The sequence below is a fragment of the Myotis davidii genome, unplaced genomic scaffold (genome assembly GCF_000327345.1).
Source record: "Myotis davidii unplaced genomic scaffold, ASM32734v1 scaffold657, whole genome shotgun sequence".
In the NCBI taxonomy this organism is placed as follows: Eukaryota; Metazoa; Chordata; class Mammalia; order Chiroptera; family Vespertilionidae; genus Myotis; species Myotis davidii.
In genome coordinates this window covers 1,298,002-1,315,849 of record NW_006287917.1, presented here as the reverse complement: position 1 = coordinate 1,315,849, position 17,848 = coordinate 1,298,002, and the positions used below count along the sequence as shown (strand labels likewise).

General features: G+C 41.2%; 1 protein-coding gene across 1 annotated transcript in view; it reads right to left on the bottom strand.

The window, feature by feature from the left end:
* Nucleotides 1–3,982: 3,982 nt before the first annotated feature.
* The window catches only part of RAB38 (RAB38, member RAS oncogene family), a 53,258-nt gene continuing 39,392 nt past the window's right edge, over nucleotides 3,983–17,848 (bottom strand). The window contains exon 3 of the mRNA XM_006759765.2: nucleotides 3,983–4,890. Within this exon, the coding sequence (XP_006759828.1) occupies nucleotides 4,738–4,890 (153 nt within the window). The 3' untranslated portion in view covers nucleotides 3,983–4,737. The remainder of the gene's footprint in view (nucleotides 4,891–17,848) is intronic.

The following is a 17,848-nucleotide window of genomic DNA, read 5'->3' as shown; positions in this document are numbered from 1 at the left end:
CTATTCGACAAATACTTAGTGAGGAATTAAAGGGATCCGTGAATCAATGAATATTCACTTTGAAGACTGAACAAATCACACTTTTCTGTAGTGGATGAGGATTAGAAGACATTTAGTTCTGACCTCATAATACATATCTCAGAACTACATTTCAGTGGATATATAGGGGAAAAAAACAGATTAGAGATTCCATTGGAATAAAAGTTATTGTTCAGATGCACTGTGTTAAGTACTACCTACAGCTGAAGCTCACTCAAGAATGAAAAGCGCTTCACTGGGGCGTTATCTTTGGAAGCAAGGATAGAGGAGTAGTGAGACAGGGAACGGAAGGAAACCCAGAAAGTTGTGCAGTGAGCAGGTTAGCACGGTGTGAAACTTTGCCTCAGTCCCACTGGGGACATCTGAAAGAGTGTACGGAGCAAGCCTCAGATTATCGCACCTGAGGGGCGAGGAAGCTGGACTTTACCGATTTATGTCAGTTTTAGATGCGACTGCTCTTGGAGGTGTTAACTTTATAGCACTCTGACCTGTCCGGCATGCAAGACAAATACATTCCACGCATTCATAGAAAGCTTTTAGACGTATGCTGAGAGGACACAGACATTCCTTCTGCTATTGTCTAGTGCACACCTTGGACTTTCTGTGCTTTCATCAATATTTTTAAGGAAGTCACTAGGGGAGAAGGGAGCAGAGGAGAGAGATTGAGATTACAAAGTGTACTTTGGTGGGCCAAGCTAGTCTCCCCTGTTGTACTTGATCTTGAGACCATAATTGATATTTATCATTTCCATCCTTTACCACTTCTATCCCTTCACCAACCTGCTTCTAGTTCATCGCTGGTGCAATAATGCCTGAGGGACTGAGTCTCACTCAGGTTACCTGTCCTCCTTGTAACCCAGTTACTTATTCTCTAGTTATTTGTCCCGAAGCAATGAGGGAAGATGGGAGTAGAACTTAACAAGGTAAAACACCACCTTATCATAGATGTTGTTGCAATCACCCTTTAGGTTCTCACTAGGCCTGGAAGCATCAAACGAAGCGGGGGAGAGAGATTGAGATTACAAAGTGTACTTTGGTGGGCCAAGCTAGTCTCCCCTGTTGTACTTGATCTTGAGACCATAATTGATATTTATCATTTCCATCCTTTACCACTTCTATCCATCCCTTGACCAACCTGCTTCTAGTCTAGGTTCATCGCTGGCACAATAATGCAGTCTTCAATACCTGAGGGATTGAGTCTCAGGTTACCTGTCCTCCTCGTAACCCAGTTACTTATTCTCTAGTTATTTGTCCCAAAGCAATGAGGGAAGATGGGAGTAGAATTTAACAAGGTAAAACACTACCTTATCACAGATGTTGTTGTTGCAATCACCCTTTAGGTTCTCACCAGGCCTGGAAGCATCAAGCGGTGCCTCACTGAGTCCCATGATTTCCAGACATACTCCTCCCAGCTCCATTATTTAGCAGCCACCGTAGGTCCTCTTGGCAATTAGGATGAACTACCTCTGCCTGCAGAGTAACTGTCTTCTCTAACTCCTGGCCTGTGGGCATGGGGAACCAACAATAACCAGGTGGCAGGTGAAGCTGTAGATTTAATGGAACCTATATTATGTCTCCTGGTAGAGCTTTCTAAGCCTCTAACTCTGTAGATCCTGAAGTTGTAAAAAGGGGAAGCTCACTTTCTTAAGTGAATTAGTAAAAGTGAGAGTGGGGGGCAGGGCGATGGGCATCATGCCTACTTCCACTTCACGAAGCTAGCTATCCAGGACACAAAAAACTAAATATACTAACAGCATGTAATAGCACCACAACTTCAGCCTCAACCATGCAGGGTGTCATTCCAAGTGAAAAACAGCAACATAGTTACAATGTCAGACCTGGTCTACAGAGAACAGTCACCACTGAGCTTCTCATTGAGGCTGGTGTCCCTCTTTTTGGGCTCCTTATTGCTTCAGTGAAGGGAGTGTCTTATGGTCTCTCCTGGGGAACATAATTAGCTGGTAATTTCTCTGGCATCACAACATAAACACATTATAACATGCCCACCTCTCGGGGACCTTGGAGCTCTTCTCCAGTACTTTGAAGTAGTTCTGGCAGCTCTACATCATTTATTTTAAGCCAACATTGTTTCCAAGCTTTAAATAGCTATTCCAGTAGCACATTGGGATCAGCTCCAAGTGTACTTGTCAGACTGTTAAAAATTAACTCATGAAAGAGTAGTTTTATAGAAAAAGATTATTTATTATTTGGTCTTACATTCTGTCCTCCCTTATCCAGCATCTCAAGATTAGTTTCTTAGAATGTTCTCAGAATCCTACTAGTTCTTACCAGCCAGGTTCTATAGTTCACTTGATTAATGAATGATCCATTTCACCCTGCAGCATATGTCATGCCTTCCTGCTCAGGTCATGCTGAGAATTGATTCTAGTTATTTGTCCAGAAGCCCTGAGGGGAGGTGGGAGTAGAACTTAACAAGGTAAAGCACCACCGTATCAAACTTCCTACTGAGGTGCGGCTCTCATGAGTCCATTGGCTGTCTTCATAAGATCATGCACCCAACTATCTCCTCTCCTTCAGTGTCCAACTCCTTCCTGAAAAGGATCCTGGTTTTAATGGCTAAGACTTACTAGCTTTGTGAATTCAACCTCCTACACAACTCTGCTTCTCTGAAAGTGAAATCTCAGGTGGGGTTTTCAGCATGGTCTATCCTGTAGCTCAGAAAAGGAGGGTTATTTTGATTATTGGTTGGAGGTTTTCAAGCTTTCACCTCAAATCCTGAATTGAATGTTGACTAACCAAGTCTATAATTTTTTTTCCTAACAAATTTCTGTGGAGGTTAACTAACTCCACAATCCCATATCTTTTCAACCCAAGAGCAAGATAATTCCTCCATCTATATTCTATCCCTGATAGGAGTCTTAGTAATTATGCGGCTACATTTTGCCAGGGATCAGTCCCATGCCATTATGCACCAGCAAGGGGGTCCTTGCTACTGCCTGGGTGGTGCTTGATTCATTTCAAGAAGCTGGTATTGAGGAGTTGCTTCCTAGGCCATCTCAGTTCTGAATAACTTAGGCTGGGCTTGGGTTCCTCCATAAGACCCTGAACAAGGATTTCAGAGAAAGTAGTTTATTTTGGAAGTGAACCCAGAAAACACCAGTAGAGGAGTGGGGGAGTGATGATAGAAAGAAAGGAAACTAATAAAGGATGAGAAGGAAAGAAGGTTTCCCCTGTGGGAACCAGGGACTTATTACCACTGGGAAGTTCTGAGACATTGCATAGTGCATGCTCCAGGATCGTCTTTTCCTGAGGGATGAAGACCTAGGGTATTTATCCCAGAATTCGTGCTGTTATAAGTTGAGGGCTGCTCCTGGAGATATGAACTCTCTGGAACTTCTGGTCAACCTGCCTTAGGATCAGGTGCTCCAGAGATCAGAGAATGCCCTCACGAAAAGGGTCACAAACACAATAAGAAGCTGTGTGGTTGGTGCTTATGGAAACAGTGAATTCCACAATAATAAGGGTAGGACACACCAAAACATCTGTTTCAAAAGATAAAACTCCTGAGTATCTGATGAACATCAATGGAAAATAATGCCATTGAAATGTCGTAGCTACCTGGACCATATCAGCACCACAGCCACTGTGTAAAGCAAGATATCACCATGCATATTTTAGCTGTGTGTGTGTGTGTGTGAACTGGTCTGGCATCTTTATTGATCAGATTATCTGACGCTATATTTCTCTGCTTAACCAAAGAAATTTGTATACACTACTTACTTTCTTGGCCTAAATGTCGATATGAAGAGTAGGTATAGATGGAATGACTCATCTCAGTTTTAATAGTGCTCAACAGTTCCTTTAAATGCACATGTCCCATCTCCTGTTTGAAACAGAATTTTAGAAATGAGTCTTGAGAACCATGGATACCCAGTCCCCCAAAAAGTTCACAATACTAAGAAACTTGGAGCATTCTCAGAAATAAGGAAACAGAGTCCGCTAATGTTTTATTTTTCACTTGTGAAAATATATACAATATATATTACATGTACAGAGTCCCACAGTGTGAGTCAGAGAAAGCTAACAAAAGGGCACAAACAGGGGGCGGATCTTTTTCATACATTTTCCAGTTAAACCAACATTCAGGGCATGCAAGTGACAATAAAAGCAACAACAGCACAGGAAGCCTGTGTGCATGACTCCGAAGAGCTCAATCCGAGGAAACTCCTAGGCTTGCTGGGAATGGAGGTCATGTCTGGAGAAAAGACCATTTCGACTTAAGAGGCCGGTCAGAGCAGCAGAGAATATATTCAAGCCTGGGCAACATACCAGTGGCAAAGCAAAAGCCAGTGCTCAACTTGCCAGCGAGTCTGCCCTTCTCCCCTTTCTCTTGAAAACCTGAGGCCTTGGCTGATGCAAAGAAGCAAATAGCACGGCCCAAGCTCGCCCTGCAGAAGGGTGGTCAGCTACCAGACATAATTTTTTAACACACTAAATAGTCTAAATACTTGTAAACACAGTTGCTGATGCTGGGTGGTGTGGGTAGGAATGGGGAGGGGGGGGAGGCAGACATTAAAAACACATTTGCTATTTCTCTCACATAGGAAAGATAGAGGCATAGATCTTCGGCATGTCATCTGTGTGTCCCTATCATGACATTTTCCCAAAATGGTAAAAGCTGAGGCACCACGGCTGAGAGAATGGGGTGATGTGCAGCATGTGCCAGCACAGTGCCCACTAGGACTTGGCACAGCTGGAGCAGCTGAGCGCCCTGGGTGGCGTGAGGTGCGGCTTCACGACGTCCGGCTCGATCGACTCCATCAGCTCACACTCGTTGGCGAGGATGTGCTTCACCAGGCACCTGGAGGCTTCGTCGATGTTTATGTTTTCCTAAAGGGAAAAAACAAAACAAAGCAGCTTTTCTTACTCGGTATTCTAGATGATGCTGGAGCAGAGACTTTTATGTGACATGAGGGCAATATTTCTGGCAACTCATTTAAACATCCCTTCCCATAGGCTGCCCACGCGTCCTCTTTCTCTTCCCTTCACTTTCATGTATTCTGTCAAAGCGCTTTGCTTTTGAGACCTTCACAAAGGTAAACGTGCTTCTGTTGGTCTGTCAGGCAGGAGAGATAGTGTTTTGTAGGCTCACTTAATAGGTTGAATGTATGTTAGAGGGCAGTTTTCTTATTTTTCACATACTCTTACACTATAACGTCATATTGCAAAATATTTACTTCCAGTGTACCAAACACAAAATCTGGATCTAGAGTGAAGTCAAATTTGACTGTTTTTATCACAATTTGTAGAACCTCTCTGATGTGTTTCCTCATATTCAGTGTAAGCAGATAAGGACGTCCTTGTCTAATTGTTTTACTATAAAACCTTGTCCAATTTGAAGTATAACTACTTATCCCTACTTTGTGTATGTGTGTCAAAGTTGTTGATATACAAGGTGTCCCCCCAAAAATGTATACACACTTTGACAGCTGATGGTTCAATTTTGAAAATGATATGTACTTTAATCAACACTGCCTTTATAATTATTCAAAGTGTAAATATACATTTTTTGGGGGGGACACCGATATTTTTAGATCACTGTATGAAGTCATATTACATGGAAACTGTAAGAGGCAGTGATTTTTTCCAAATGATATTTCTGACTAATGCCTAATGGTCATATATCTAAAACAAAGTTAAGTTCTGGTTGCTTTTGTGCATTTTTGTGATGTGGCCTTGTCTTTTTACAAGACCCGTATTCATGTCCCTGAGCCTCCCCTTTCCTCATCCATACAATCATCTTAATAATACTTATCTATCTAATAAAAAGTTGCTTCCCTTCACAGTGTGAACATGCTGGGTACTTTGTATACATAATCCTTTAAAATCCCAGGGTTTGTTTTCTGTTCTTAGTGATTTTGTTGTTATTGTTGGGGGTGTGTGAGAAAGGGGGCCTGTCTGCCTTCAGCTCAAGTACCTGCCTCATGCTGGGGAAGTTGGTCAATACAGAATAGCTGCCTTCCGCCCTCTTCTCTGCTGTGCAGGTTCCCATGCCTACAAGTCACGGCCCATGCTTGGCATGCTTTCCAGCACTCTTCCTCTTCTTGGTGTCATGCCCACAGGTCACACTTGAATCATCTGCTCCCAGACAGTAATCTCTCCAAGGTAGGGGCACAACCAGCTCAATGCTTTGCTCTTGAGTCCAGTCACTTGTTTATGTGACCAATTGGAAGCCAGGACCAGGTCCGTTAATGCCTCAGATGCAAGGACAGTGGGGAGTGCATGTAGTCTGACTTAGCCTTGCGGGTCTTGGCTTCCTGGGCCAACACATCTCCCTAAATAAGACTCACGTTCGGGAGGTCATGGAGTGCTGGCCCAGCCATTACTAAACCAATACTTTAGTATCCAGTTGAATATTGCTTGTGAGTTGGGGAAGGAGACAACAAAATCCCTTCCCAAACATCAACCCTGAGTTATCATCACATCAGTTTATAGAAAATAAAACTGAAGGTTAGAGAGATTAAGAAACTTCCCAAGATCACACAGTGGATGGGTTGAAGGGCCAGAACTCAGACCCAGTCTTTTTGACATCAAAGCCTGGGTCTTACTACGCCATTTTCCTTTTCAAGATTGTTTCAAAGAGCAAATGCAATAACAAATAAAAAGTTTTTACCCCAGCATTAGGCCCAAAAGATGCTAAATGAATCTTAGTTCCTTTCTCCTTCATATGTTAGAGGGGAAAAAAAAAAACATGTTTCTATGACAGGAAAATCTAGTTTTAAGCATTGAAAAGGGCCCTCCTTCATGTACAATATAAGTTAGTTTTGGCTATCATATTTTTTTAACCCCCACTCACATCGAACATGCCAGTTAAATGGGGTTTTCTTTCATTAATATGCAAAGTGGCAAAATCTAATAACTCGGAGAGTAAAATGCTGGTGTAGACAAATCAATACAAATCTATCATCATTATGAGAAAAACAACTAAAACCTAAGCCCAATTAATGGCAGCCTAGACAGTCACTTTGGTAAAAGATAAGATAAAACTGATGGGTTAACGCACTGAAAAAAGGCTAGTTGGTGTCAGGACTAGGACATGGGGCCATGCCTAGTTCCATCAGAGCCTGCTTTCAGACTGTATATAGGAGCAAGTGGCAGTTCATGGTGACTGAGCCACATTTATTCATTCAATTAATATTCTTTAGATTCCCACTAAGTACTAGACATATAAAGAAAAACACAATAAAAGAATTCCTGTTCTTGACTGAGCTTATACACTATCAAGGTTTAGGTAAAGAGAAGAGTAATGTTGGAAATGGCATCTTGAGCCAGATCACTATAGAGGCTTGGATCCTAGGTTAGCCAGGTAGTCACTGAGGTTGTTCTGCAGGTGACATGTCAATAAACACAATACCAGGTTACAAATCCATTACCAGACAAAACTATACGATGCTTAGCACTCTGTTTTATCCCTTCATCTATCGGTAAGTATTTAGTAAATACTTCTCATGTGTACCATGGTGCTGCTGGCTGTGGTAGTCCTATGTCAGATTAGAGATTTCAAGAGGAAGCCAGAAAGAAAAGCAAACCCATTATATACCACTACACTTACCATATACAAACTACACAAAGGCATGGTGTACAGTGTTTTAGAGCACAGGCCTGAAGTCAAACTCTTCTCTCAGCTCTCCCACTTTTTGGTTGTATAACCTTGGAAATACTCCTTTCTATTCCCTGCCTCAGTTTCCTCATCTGTAAAAAGGGAACTAAGAGATCTACTTTCAAGGTGATTGTAAGTTAATAATGTTAATAGCACATATGAAATGCTTAGACAAATACTTAGACAAGGGCATAGAGGATACATTCAATAAATGTTATCTATATATTCTTCTCCTTTAATCTTCAGAACACCATTATGTGTGTGTTCTATTCCTTCATTTTGCAGCTGAGGACAGAGATTGGGAAGGGGTAAGTGGCTGGCCCCAAGATACACAATAGGAAGTGGGATTGCCAGCTATGAGCCCAGCGAGAAGAGTAAACACTAACATTCACCATATACTTACTACAAAAATCCAGGTGCATAGTGGTTAGAGCAGAGGCTCTGAGCCAGACCCTGTCTCAGCTCCCCCAAGATATGCACTGGGAAGGAGCCACATTGTCACTGATTTCAACACAGGACAGTCACATGGTCAGCATGGAGATATGGAGGAAGAAGAAGTTCCCCAAATAAAGGAACAGCATGGGCAGGAGATACGTTTCCAGTATAAACAGAATAGGAGCATGTAGTCAGGGCCTCGGGCAAGGCTGGTTCCTAATGCTCATCCTTCGGTACACCACAGAAGTCACAGCCAAGTGCCTAGACTAGGAAAGGGAATAGCAATATAGAACCAACGTCCCACTCCCTCTGCCCAAGGCCAGCATGGTTCCTCCAACCTGACCTGATAGAACTACAGGCTCAGACCTATTGGGTGGGCAATTATATTGCAATATAATTGATTGAGCTGCTTGGGACCCAAGTACACAAACAAACACACAATTTGTAGGTGATTGTGAAGACATAGAGCTGCTGACTTAAGTGGGAAATACTTCCTGGGGCTTTTTATTTGCATTTATTCTAGAAAGTAGTAATACCATCTCTAGGAACATCTTTTGGCTAAAAAGGAAATTCATACTTTCTATGACTTCCAAGAGAAGTACACTTAGACTGAACCTGTGGTTTATTTACATATTTACATCATGACAAGATGGTCTATTGTGCGGACTGCTTTAGGTTGATGTATGCTCATCTCTGTGCCTCTGCTCAGAATCTTTTCATTTATATCAGTGAGCATGCCTGGGAAACAGGCTTTGAAATTCCCAATAAAGCACTTTAGTAAAAACAAATGGTGGTAACCACCAGTTATTATTGAGTGTCTACGCTGGGCATATAGTAGGTGTTTGACTTATGAAATTATATTCACATCCTACCCTCACAAAAATCTGTTAAAGAGTGAATAGCCATGTGTTAAAGGAAAGGAGACTTTAACCTTTAACAAAATTATGCCCAGAGCAGAACAAGGTCTTGGTCAATCTGTCATTCCAACCAAGCCTGGCCTAACTCCACTTCCTATCCAGTTCCCATACATTACCTTACTGTGTCTCCCAGGATTAAAAGAGCTATGAAAATAAATTTCATTTATAAATCAGTAGGTCTCAATCCTGGCTGCATATTCAACTCACTGGGGAAAGTTAAAAATAATTGGTACCAGGGCTCTCCTCCCAGATATTGTTATAATTTATCTGGAATGGGGCCCAACATGGGTATTTTTTAAAAGGTTCTCCACTTCTTGAAATGGGCATCCAGGTTTGAGACACACTTGTATAATTAGGAATATCTTTAAAGGCACTCCTTTTTAGTTCAATAGTGAACTTTGTGGAAATATCACTTAAGGCAGTGATTTTAAGCTGCACTGATTCTGATCTTCCTGTAGATAAAGGCATATAAATCTAACTATCTGAGGTCTTGGGTAATTGTCAGTTTTTTAATTAGCTCTTCAGAACATCTGTCTGATGGCAAATTATTTCATCTCTGACCGCTGGTGCCAGAGAGCAAAAATATCCTAACAGAAAACCTTCACATCTGCCTACTTGGAAACTGGCAAATAATTCATCTTCCGCTAATCTTTCCAAATATATCGACCTCAAACAAAACACCATGCACCAGCGGCTCCAAGGTTAGGGCACTAAATTCCTCAGCCCTGTGAGGCTTTCATTAGAGTAGATGGCCCACTGGATAGTAACACCATTCTAAGAAATCTTGCACAGAACAGGGGTCATAAAGTCCTTACTCTAAGATTCAGCATTTGTTTTTTAGCACATAAGTGCCGAACATTTTGCTGGTTTTCATTTACTTTAGTTCCTATCTAACATGGGGTGAGCATAGTGGACACCTATATTTTTGCTTAGCACTTCCCCTCATCTCTAATATCACACCCCATTTCCTTGGGTAACTGCCTCCTCCCACTGTGATAATGAGCTTCTACTGGGGCTCCTCCAAACTGAGCCCCATGTCTCAGAAATTGTTCTCAGAAGGTGGCATTTCACCTAATCTTTGTGACAAAGCTGAGGTGGGAGGTGCTGCCCTCATTTTACAGATGAGAAAAGAAGTGAGGTTCAGCGAGGTTAAATGACATACACATGGTCTCAGTAAGGGGTAGCATCTGATTTCCAACTTCAATTCCCAAAGCTTCCATATGTTCTTCATTTTTCTTCTCCTGCTGACTTCTTAGGATCTATGGCCAACAATTTGTTAGTGCCCAGGTGAAGGTCTGTCTGAACCCAAAGCCCACACCACACTTTCTCCATGAAGGAAAGAAGAGTATGAGTCATTCAAACCAGGTACTAATGATGCCCTACTCTCTGCAAGTTCCCAGACTCTAGTCTGTGTGATATGCACTGGGAAGGAGCCATTGAAAGAAATAAAAGTTCATAAATAAAATCAGCTCTAAAGACTGTGCCCCTCTGACAACACCTCCCCCGTCTCCACCATAGTCCTGCTTCAGCCACTGTCCTTTAAGCACTAATGTCAAAGTCCATTCAAATCCTCTTTCTCCCCTTTTCTATAGTCTCAGGGCCTCATACCTGCAACCTTGGTATGCACCTTGACTGGGAACTGAGCCCACCACCTTTTGGTGTATGAAACAATGCTCCAACTACCGAGCCACATCCACATCGGCTAGGGCTCCTCTTAAAAATGTTTATGAAACTGAATGGTCAACTCTAGCTTAACAATTTCTTTTCAGAACTAGAGTTTATCTTTTATTTATATAACAACTCTTATGTTCATAATTTAATTAACTCTTTGTTACAGAGTTTGAAACCCTTGTTTTCCAAGACAGCATAAACTCTGCCAACATTGTTAGAAAAACATTGCTTGAGTGAAAGCATATAGGAACACAAACAATGTGTAAAAATGGATGTGTTGCTAAGACTAAACAAAACCATTTTATAATCACCTTTTTGTATTTGGAATGTCATGATACTAGCTAACTACAAGAACTCTGGCATCAACCCTTGAACCTAAGTCTGCCTCTCCCTACCAAATCCCTGATGTCTAACTCCTAAATTCCTCAGTCAGGTAACAAGCCATTCTTAGCCTGAGCAACCTCACTTAGCACATGCTATATAATGTACTTCTTCCAGATATGGATTAACACCATCCTTTTTTTCATTCCACAAACTTTTAATAGCAAAGAAAGAGGCGATACATCAATTTGAAGTTCTCATCGTGTAATATTGAAATACATAGCATGTAACTAAATGAAATCATTTATAATTCAGCTAATAATCACTGAGAATTTTTCATGAACCAGGCACTATTCATCAGTCTTTACACTCCTTGCTTTAATATGCTATGGAGTCAGCCCTTAGGTGATGACCTTATTAGCTCAGGCCTTTTCCGGCCTCCGCTTAGAGATCATGATGGTGATGTGCTCCCACCTTCGCACAACCACTGTGGCATTTCATCCTAGGTCAGGTCTTGTGTGGTCTCTTCTCCAGTCACATGCCTCCATTTCCCCCTATGACAATCATCTTCTATATTTTTTCTAGACTGTCTCCTGGCTACTCTAATTTAAGTGTAGCTACAATCTTATGTCATCCCCAATTCCCAGTTCAAAAAGACTCTGTTGGCTTGGCCAAAAGTGTAGCTACAATCTTATGTCATCCCCAATTCACAGTTCAAAAAGACTCTGTTGGCCCGGCCAACATGACTCAGTGGTTGAGCACCAACCTATGAGCCAGGAGGTCAGGGCACATACCCAGGTTGCAGGCTCGATCCCCAATGTGGGACATGCAGGAGGCAGCCAATCAGTGATTCTTTCTCATCATTGAAGTTCTTGAGTGTATTGTCTCTCTCCCTCTTCCTCTCTGAAATCAATAAAAATATCTTTTAAAGACTCTGTTGGCTCATGCTGCCTGCTCAGAATCAGTCCAAACCAGCAAACTTGCGAGCAAACCAATCTGGCCACAACTCAACTGTCCTGGCTCATCTCCACTGGCCCTCCTTACTCGGCTGACTTCCAACTGAACTAAACTACAGGCCATTCCCTCGAGGTGCTTTGTTTAGGTTAGTCTTACTCCATCTCTATCTGTAGATCTTCTGCCCATTCAGAGTAAACATATCTCATCTGGTTTTCTTTTGATTTAAAAAAATAAATAGTTGACATTCAATATCATTTTACATTAGTTTCAGCGTAGGGGTTAGACGATTATATAATTTATGAAGTGATTCCCCTGATAACCGACTTCATTTGGAAGTATTTACTAGTAGCTACTAACATCTAACTTATTCACAAGGATTTCATTTTATTTTGCTTTAAACTTTTATGGAGATGTATCAGAAAAAATATTGCTATAAGAAATGTTAGGGATTTTATTGCCTATGTTTTATTTTAGGATTCTTATGATTTCAAGTCTTGCATTTAAGACCTTAATCCATTTTGAGCTTTTTATTTTTTAAATATACTTTTCTTGGAGAGAGAGAAAAAGGGAGAGGGAGAGATAGAAACATCAGTGATAAAAGAGAATCATTGATCGGCTGCCTCTTGCACACCCCCTATTGTAGATCAAGCCAGAAACTGGCCATGTGCCCTGACTAGAAATCGAACAGGCAATCTTTCCATGCATGGGACAAAGCTCAACCAACTGAGCCACACCAATCAGGCTCTGCTTTGAACTTTTTGATGTAATTCTGGTATATTTCCCAGTTTCAGAATCTTCTGGTCATCTTCAAATTGTATTATTTATTCATTTGTTTATTTAAGAAGAAAGGTAAAGAAGGACTCAGAACTAGCCTAGCTCTGCCAAATGCTAGTTGTGTGACCTCAGAGAAGTCATCATAACCTCCCTCCCAACCTCAGTTTCTTTACCTATAATATGTGATAAAAATAATGCCAACTTCATAAAGTTGTTGAGGATGTGCATAAAATGGGATGAGAAATGTGAAAGAACTCAGCAACAATGTTGACATAAAATAGGCCCTGAAAAGAAAATATAACACTTGGGAAATAATGCAACATTACATTAATATTATTAAGCTATATATAAGAATGTTTGGCCCTGGCTGGGTGGCTCAGTTGGTTGGAGCCTGGTCCTGTGGACCAAAAAGGTTGCACATTCAATTCCCTGTCAGGGCCCATACCTAGGTTGCAGGTTTGATCCCTGGTCAAGTTGTGTACAAGAGACAAATGATTGATGTTTCTCTCCCGTATTGATGTTTCTCTCTTTCTCTTTCTTTTTCTCTGTTTCTCTCTCTCTCTCTCTCTCTCTCTCTCTCTCTCTCTCTCTCTCTCTCTCCCCTCTTCCTCTCTCTAAAATCAATAAGCATATCCTCAGGCTCAGGATATAAAAAAAAGAATGTTTGGAGGGACAAACATACTTCCTTGTTAGAGTAACATATCTCAAAGTGGGCTCTGAAGTTTCATAACAGTACTAGAGGCCCAGTGCATGAATTCATGCACAGATGGGGTCCCTAGGCCTGGCCAGCGATTGAGGTCTATGGTGGGGGGAGGGGAGGAAGGCACGGCCAGGGGAAGGGACCGCAGGAGGTTGGCCAGCCGGGGGTGGCGGGGAGGCTGTGGGAGGTTGGCTGTGGGAGAGCATTGACCACCAAGGGTCAGCTCCTGTGTTGAGCATCTGCCCCCATGGTGGTCAGTGTGCATCACAGCAACTGGTTGCCAGTCGTTCTGGTCACTTAGGCTTTTATGTATATAGATAGGATAAAAAGGTATCTTATGGTTAAATAATTTTATGAAATGTTAATAATAATTCTTTATCACGAGGTTCCTCAGAGTCCTAAATGCTCGCAGAATGTGGCATGCGACTGAAATTCTTGCATTAAATGGAGAAGAGGTTTAGCATTCTGGTAGGAGCACACATGGGGAACCAAAGCAACATGGAAGAACTTGGATAAGAAGGTAAAGATCCACCACAATAATGTGAATTAAAGAAAGGCAGATTCAGGCTGGAGGAAAGCAAGCAGTTCTCCTTCCCCCACCTCTCATCTCCAAGCACAGAATGAGCTTTATAAACTCTGGTAACAGAACTCTTATCTCATGCTCTGTCTCCCTGGGCTGGTGCTCCTCTTTGCAAAATTTGGCAACTACTGATCAGGAAGACTGGCGGTACATACGGCAGTGTCTGTGGATGGGGGCTGAAGACAGTTATGAAGTGATTTTGTATTATACTTATGGTTTTTTTACCCTTACCTAGGTGGTGCTAGCCCCAATTTTACCTTTCTCCATTTTTCTGAGCCTAGCCCAAAACGAAGTTCACGTGTTTCTTTTCCTATGATTTCAGCAGAGCAGAGTGAGATCATGCTAATAACAAAGTTGGGAATATGGGTCTGACAGATGGTGATAAAGTCCTGACATTATCCACCCTGATGCACCTTCTCTGACCAGTGCCCTACTTCCCACCTGAGCTGGTCTGGGTTGTGTAACTCGCAGGTGCTTCCACAGCAATCCCTACCCTACCTGTTGTTACGCACGATTGCAAAGACTTTTAGAAATGTACCTTCTCACTACACAGTAAACTTCTTGAGAGCAGAAGTGGCACTTTTATGTACTTGGAGTGTTGCCAGCATCTTATACAGGGCCTGTCGGCATGTACGTGTTCAAGAAATTTATGAATAGCCCTAGCTGGTTTGGCTCCGTGGATAGAGCGTTGGCCTGAGGACTGAAGGATCCCAGGTTCGATTCTGGTCAGGGGCATATGCCCAGGTTGCAGACTCAATCCCCAGTGTAGGGTGTGCAGGAGGCAGCCGATCGATGATTCTCTCTCATCATTGATGTTTCTATTTCTCTCCCTCTCCCTTTCTCTCTGAAATCAATAAAAACATACTTAAAAAGAAATTTATGAATAAACTGTGAAAGGGAAATGAAAGTAGACCAATACCAATTAAAAGTCAGACAAAAAATACTGAGTTGTTCTATGTTCAAGTCTATAATACGGAAGTTTTTTAAATTCAAGACAACTTTAAAGAATTAATAGATGTGGGTCCTAGCCCCCATGTAGCTACAAACCAGCTTAGTCACTCTAAACAGATCAGGTCTTCTCTCTGGCATCATTTTCCTCAGCTCTAAGAGGAGAGAATTTATACTCTGCCTTTTTCCAAACAAGATTAAAGGTAACTTGAGACTATCTCCAGTCATTGACTAATGCAGTTAAACTTGTGGGTGTCCTAAGAATAATGCTCCCTTAATGGGAAAGATTTCTCACATTGAGAGTTTAAGTATAAGACATTTATTTAGGCAATCATTTACTACTGCCAGTGCACTCTATCAACATGATTAGCCATAATCTGTTGGCTGCACAAATCAGAAACCCACTGAACTGCCTAGGTCATCTGGAGGGTAGTACCCAGGAGTGATGGAATGGCTGAATGATTCAGGCCACTCCAAGGAACTTAGGAAATAAAATTAGACTCTGAAACACCATTAGTTCAGCTTCCGTTTTGCTATCTGCCCAGCAGCTTTTTGCATATAAAGAGGGAGTTAGCTGCAGCAGCCTTGAATTACATCCTCATAGCTTCGCCACCCAAGTGAAAAGGCCTCCGACTCCCAAACTGGGTTGAAGAAATCCTGGGGAAGGACTCTGATGAGTCTGGCTTCAGTCACATGTTCACGCTGGAGACTAAAGCAACTCTGAGTCCAGAAGACAATGGTACCAGGAGGGGCCCCACTTAGGTTATGTGGGAACTATTGGCCATTCACTATGACTTGAGAGACAGAGTATGGACAACCTGTGGGGAAGCTAAAAGGGAATGGCTGGTATAGGAACACAAAACTGGCCATGGAGGGTCATTGCAAAGTCAAAAAACCCTCAGTTATGTTTACCATACTGCTTTATGGACATTTGCAATCATCTATTCTAGTGAAGATGTATGTATTTACATTTCAGACAGACATAAACAATTTATGATTTTAAAAGAAATGGAAAAATATTTTTCATAAAGTGTGGCTTATAAAAGAGACATATCTAGTGGCATCTGATAACTTTTACACATGCAGAATAAGTGGGCAGTGGAGGCTCCTATATCCATAATGCAAAAGGGGGAAAGCAGAGTTGAAACACAAATGATCTGATAAAAAGTGCCTCTTCAGAAAGGCATAAAGTAGTTGCTGAATAATTTTTTTTCAGGGAAAAAAAAAGAAAGAGATAAAAGAGACTTCTTGGAACTTTAGACTTCACCTTAGTTCTGATTTTCTGGTTGTTTTTACAGGAGTCCACCTAATTAAATAGGTTGAAAAAGGCAATAACTTTGCCAGATAAAGGACATTTCTGCTTCAAATGTAAACTTTAAAAAAATCTCAACTTTGTTCCTGAAAACTACTTTCTTGCATTATAAACTATTATTTAGAAGACAACTCAGCTATTCTTGTTTACCATGGGTACCCTTTACTTTTTCTTTCTGCCTCCTTCTGCTGGTATCATGTATATGTAGCTATAGGTGTACAGCTAATAAGTCATTTAGATTGGTTGACACTTTAATTATAAAATGACTTAAAACGGAAGGATGTTCTTTTTAATATACACATATTCCTAATTAAAAGGAAACAGACTAAAATGTTAATGAATCAATTGGTGATTTGATTACAGATAATTTTAATCTTCTATTTATAATTCTGGTTGTTTTCTAAGGTATTCATAAGACAGATGTACTATATTAACATTTATATTCAAAGGTAGGAAACAAGGAAAATAAGAGTGCTTAATTTTGAACCATAAATAGTTTACAAAGTCCTAACATCTTCTTCTCATCCCTCAAGCCCAGACAACAGGAAGGAAACAGCATGTCTATACATATTCCATGAACTGTAAAATAGAAATATATAAGAATAAATGGAAAGTTATATAGATTTTTCTCATAGATAGAAAAAAATCTATAAGATTGAATCTGGAGAAAAATAAGGACAGGTAGCTCAAATACAGAAATTCTAACTACCAGCATGACTAACCCAACAAAGAAGAAAGAGAGGAGAGATCTAAGAGAATGCAGTTTGACTGCAGGAATATCTCAGGTAAGATCAGGTTTATAAGTAACACACCCAAAAGACAGAAGGAGAAGGAAGGTGATTCAAGAGTGGCCTGAATTCATCCAAACCAAGTAAGAACACATGCACAGAGAAAATGCTACAGGCAGAAAACGATAGTATTGGGGTTTATTCGGAGCAAACGTATTATCACAGAGGCACAAACTAGTGCTCGAGAAATACAGCACAAGCTTAACAGATGGCCCAGAGAAGGCAGAGCTCACACACAAACTCACTTCACTTGCTCTTGTAATAAACATTCAGGTTTAGCAATCAGGACACTACCTTTCACATCTTATCTTTAGAATAAAGTCCCTCATACTGTCCTGTGGACAGGGTGGCTATGGATTGGCTCCAAAGTAAAATGGGTAAATTTAATTGGTTCCAATGGTGGCCGAGGGCTACTAATTATTTAATTACACTAAGCAAGAAGATTAGTTTCTAAGGAAGTGGCACACAGCTCAAACCTCTGATGGGAACTAACCTAATTTTTATCCGAATTTTGGATAAAATCAAAATATCTTCGCCCTCTACTGCCTCGCGCCTCTCCATGGACTCATTTTCTTGTTTAAATGTGGGAGTGCCCAGAGATCAGTCCTTAATCCTCTTGCCTGGAACTGACTTTTCTCCTGAACTCCAGAAGCACAAGCAACTATCTACCTGACATCTCATCATAGTTATTTTCTAGATTTTAATGTAACAGCCATCCCCTGCTTATCTGTGGTTTTGCTTTCCATGGTTTTCACGACCTATGGTCAATTACAGTCCAAAAACAT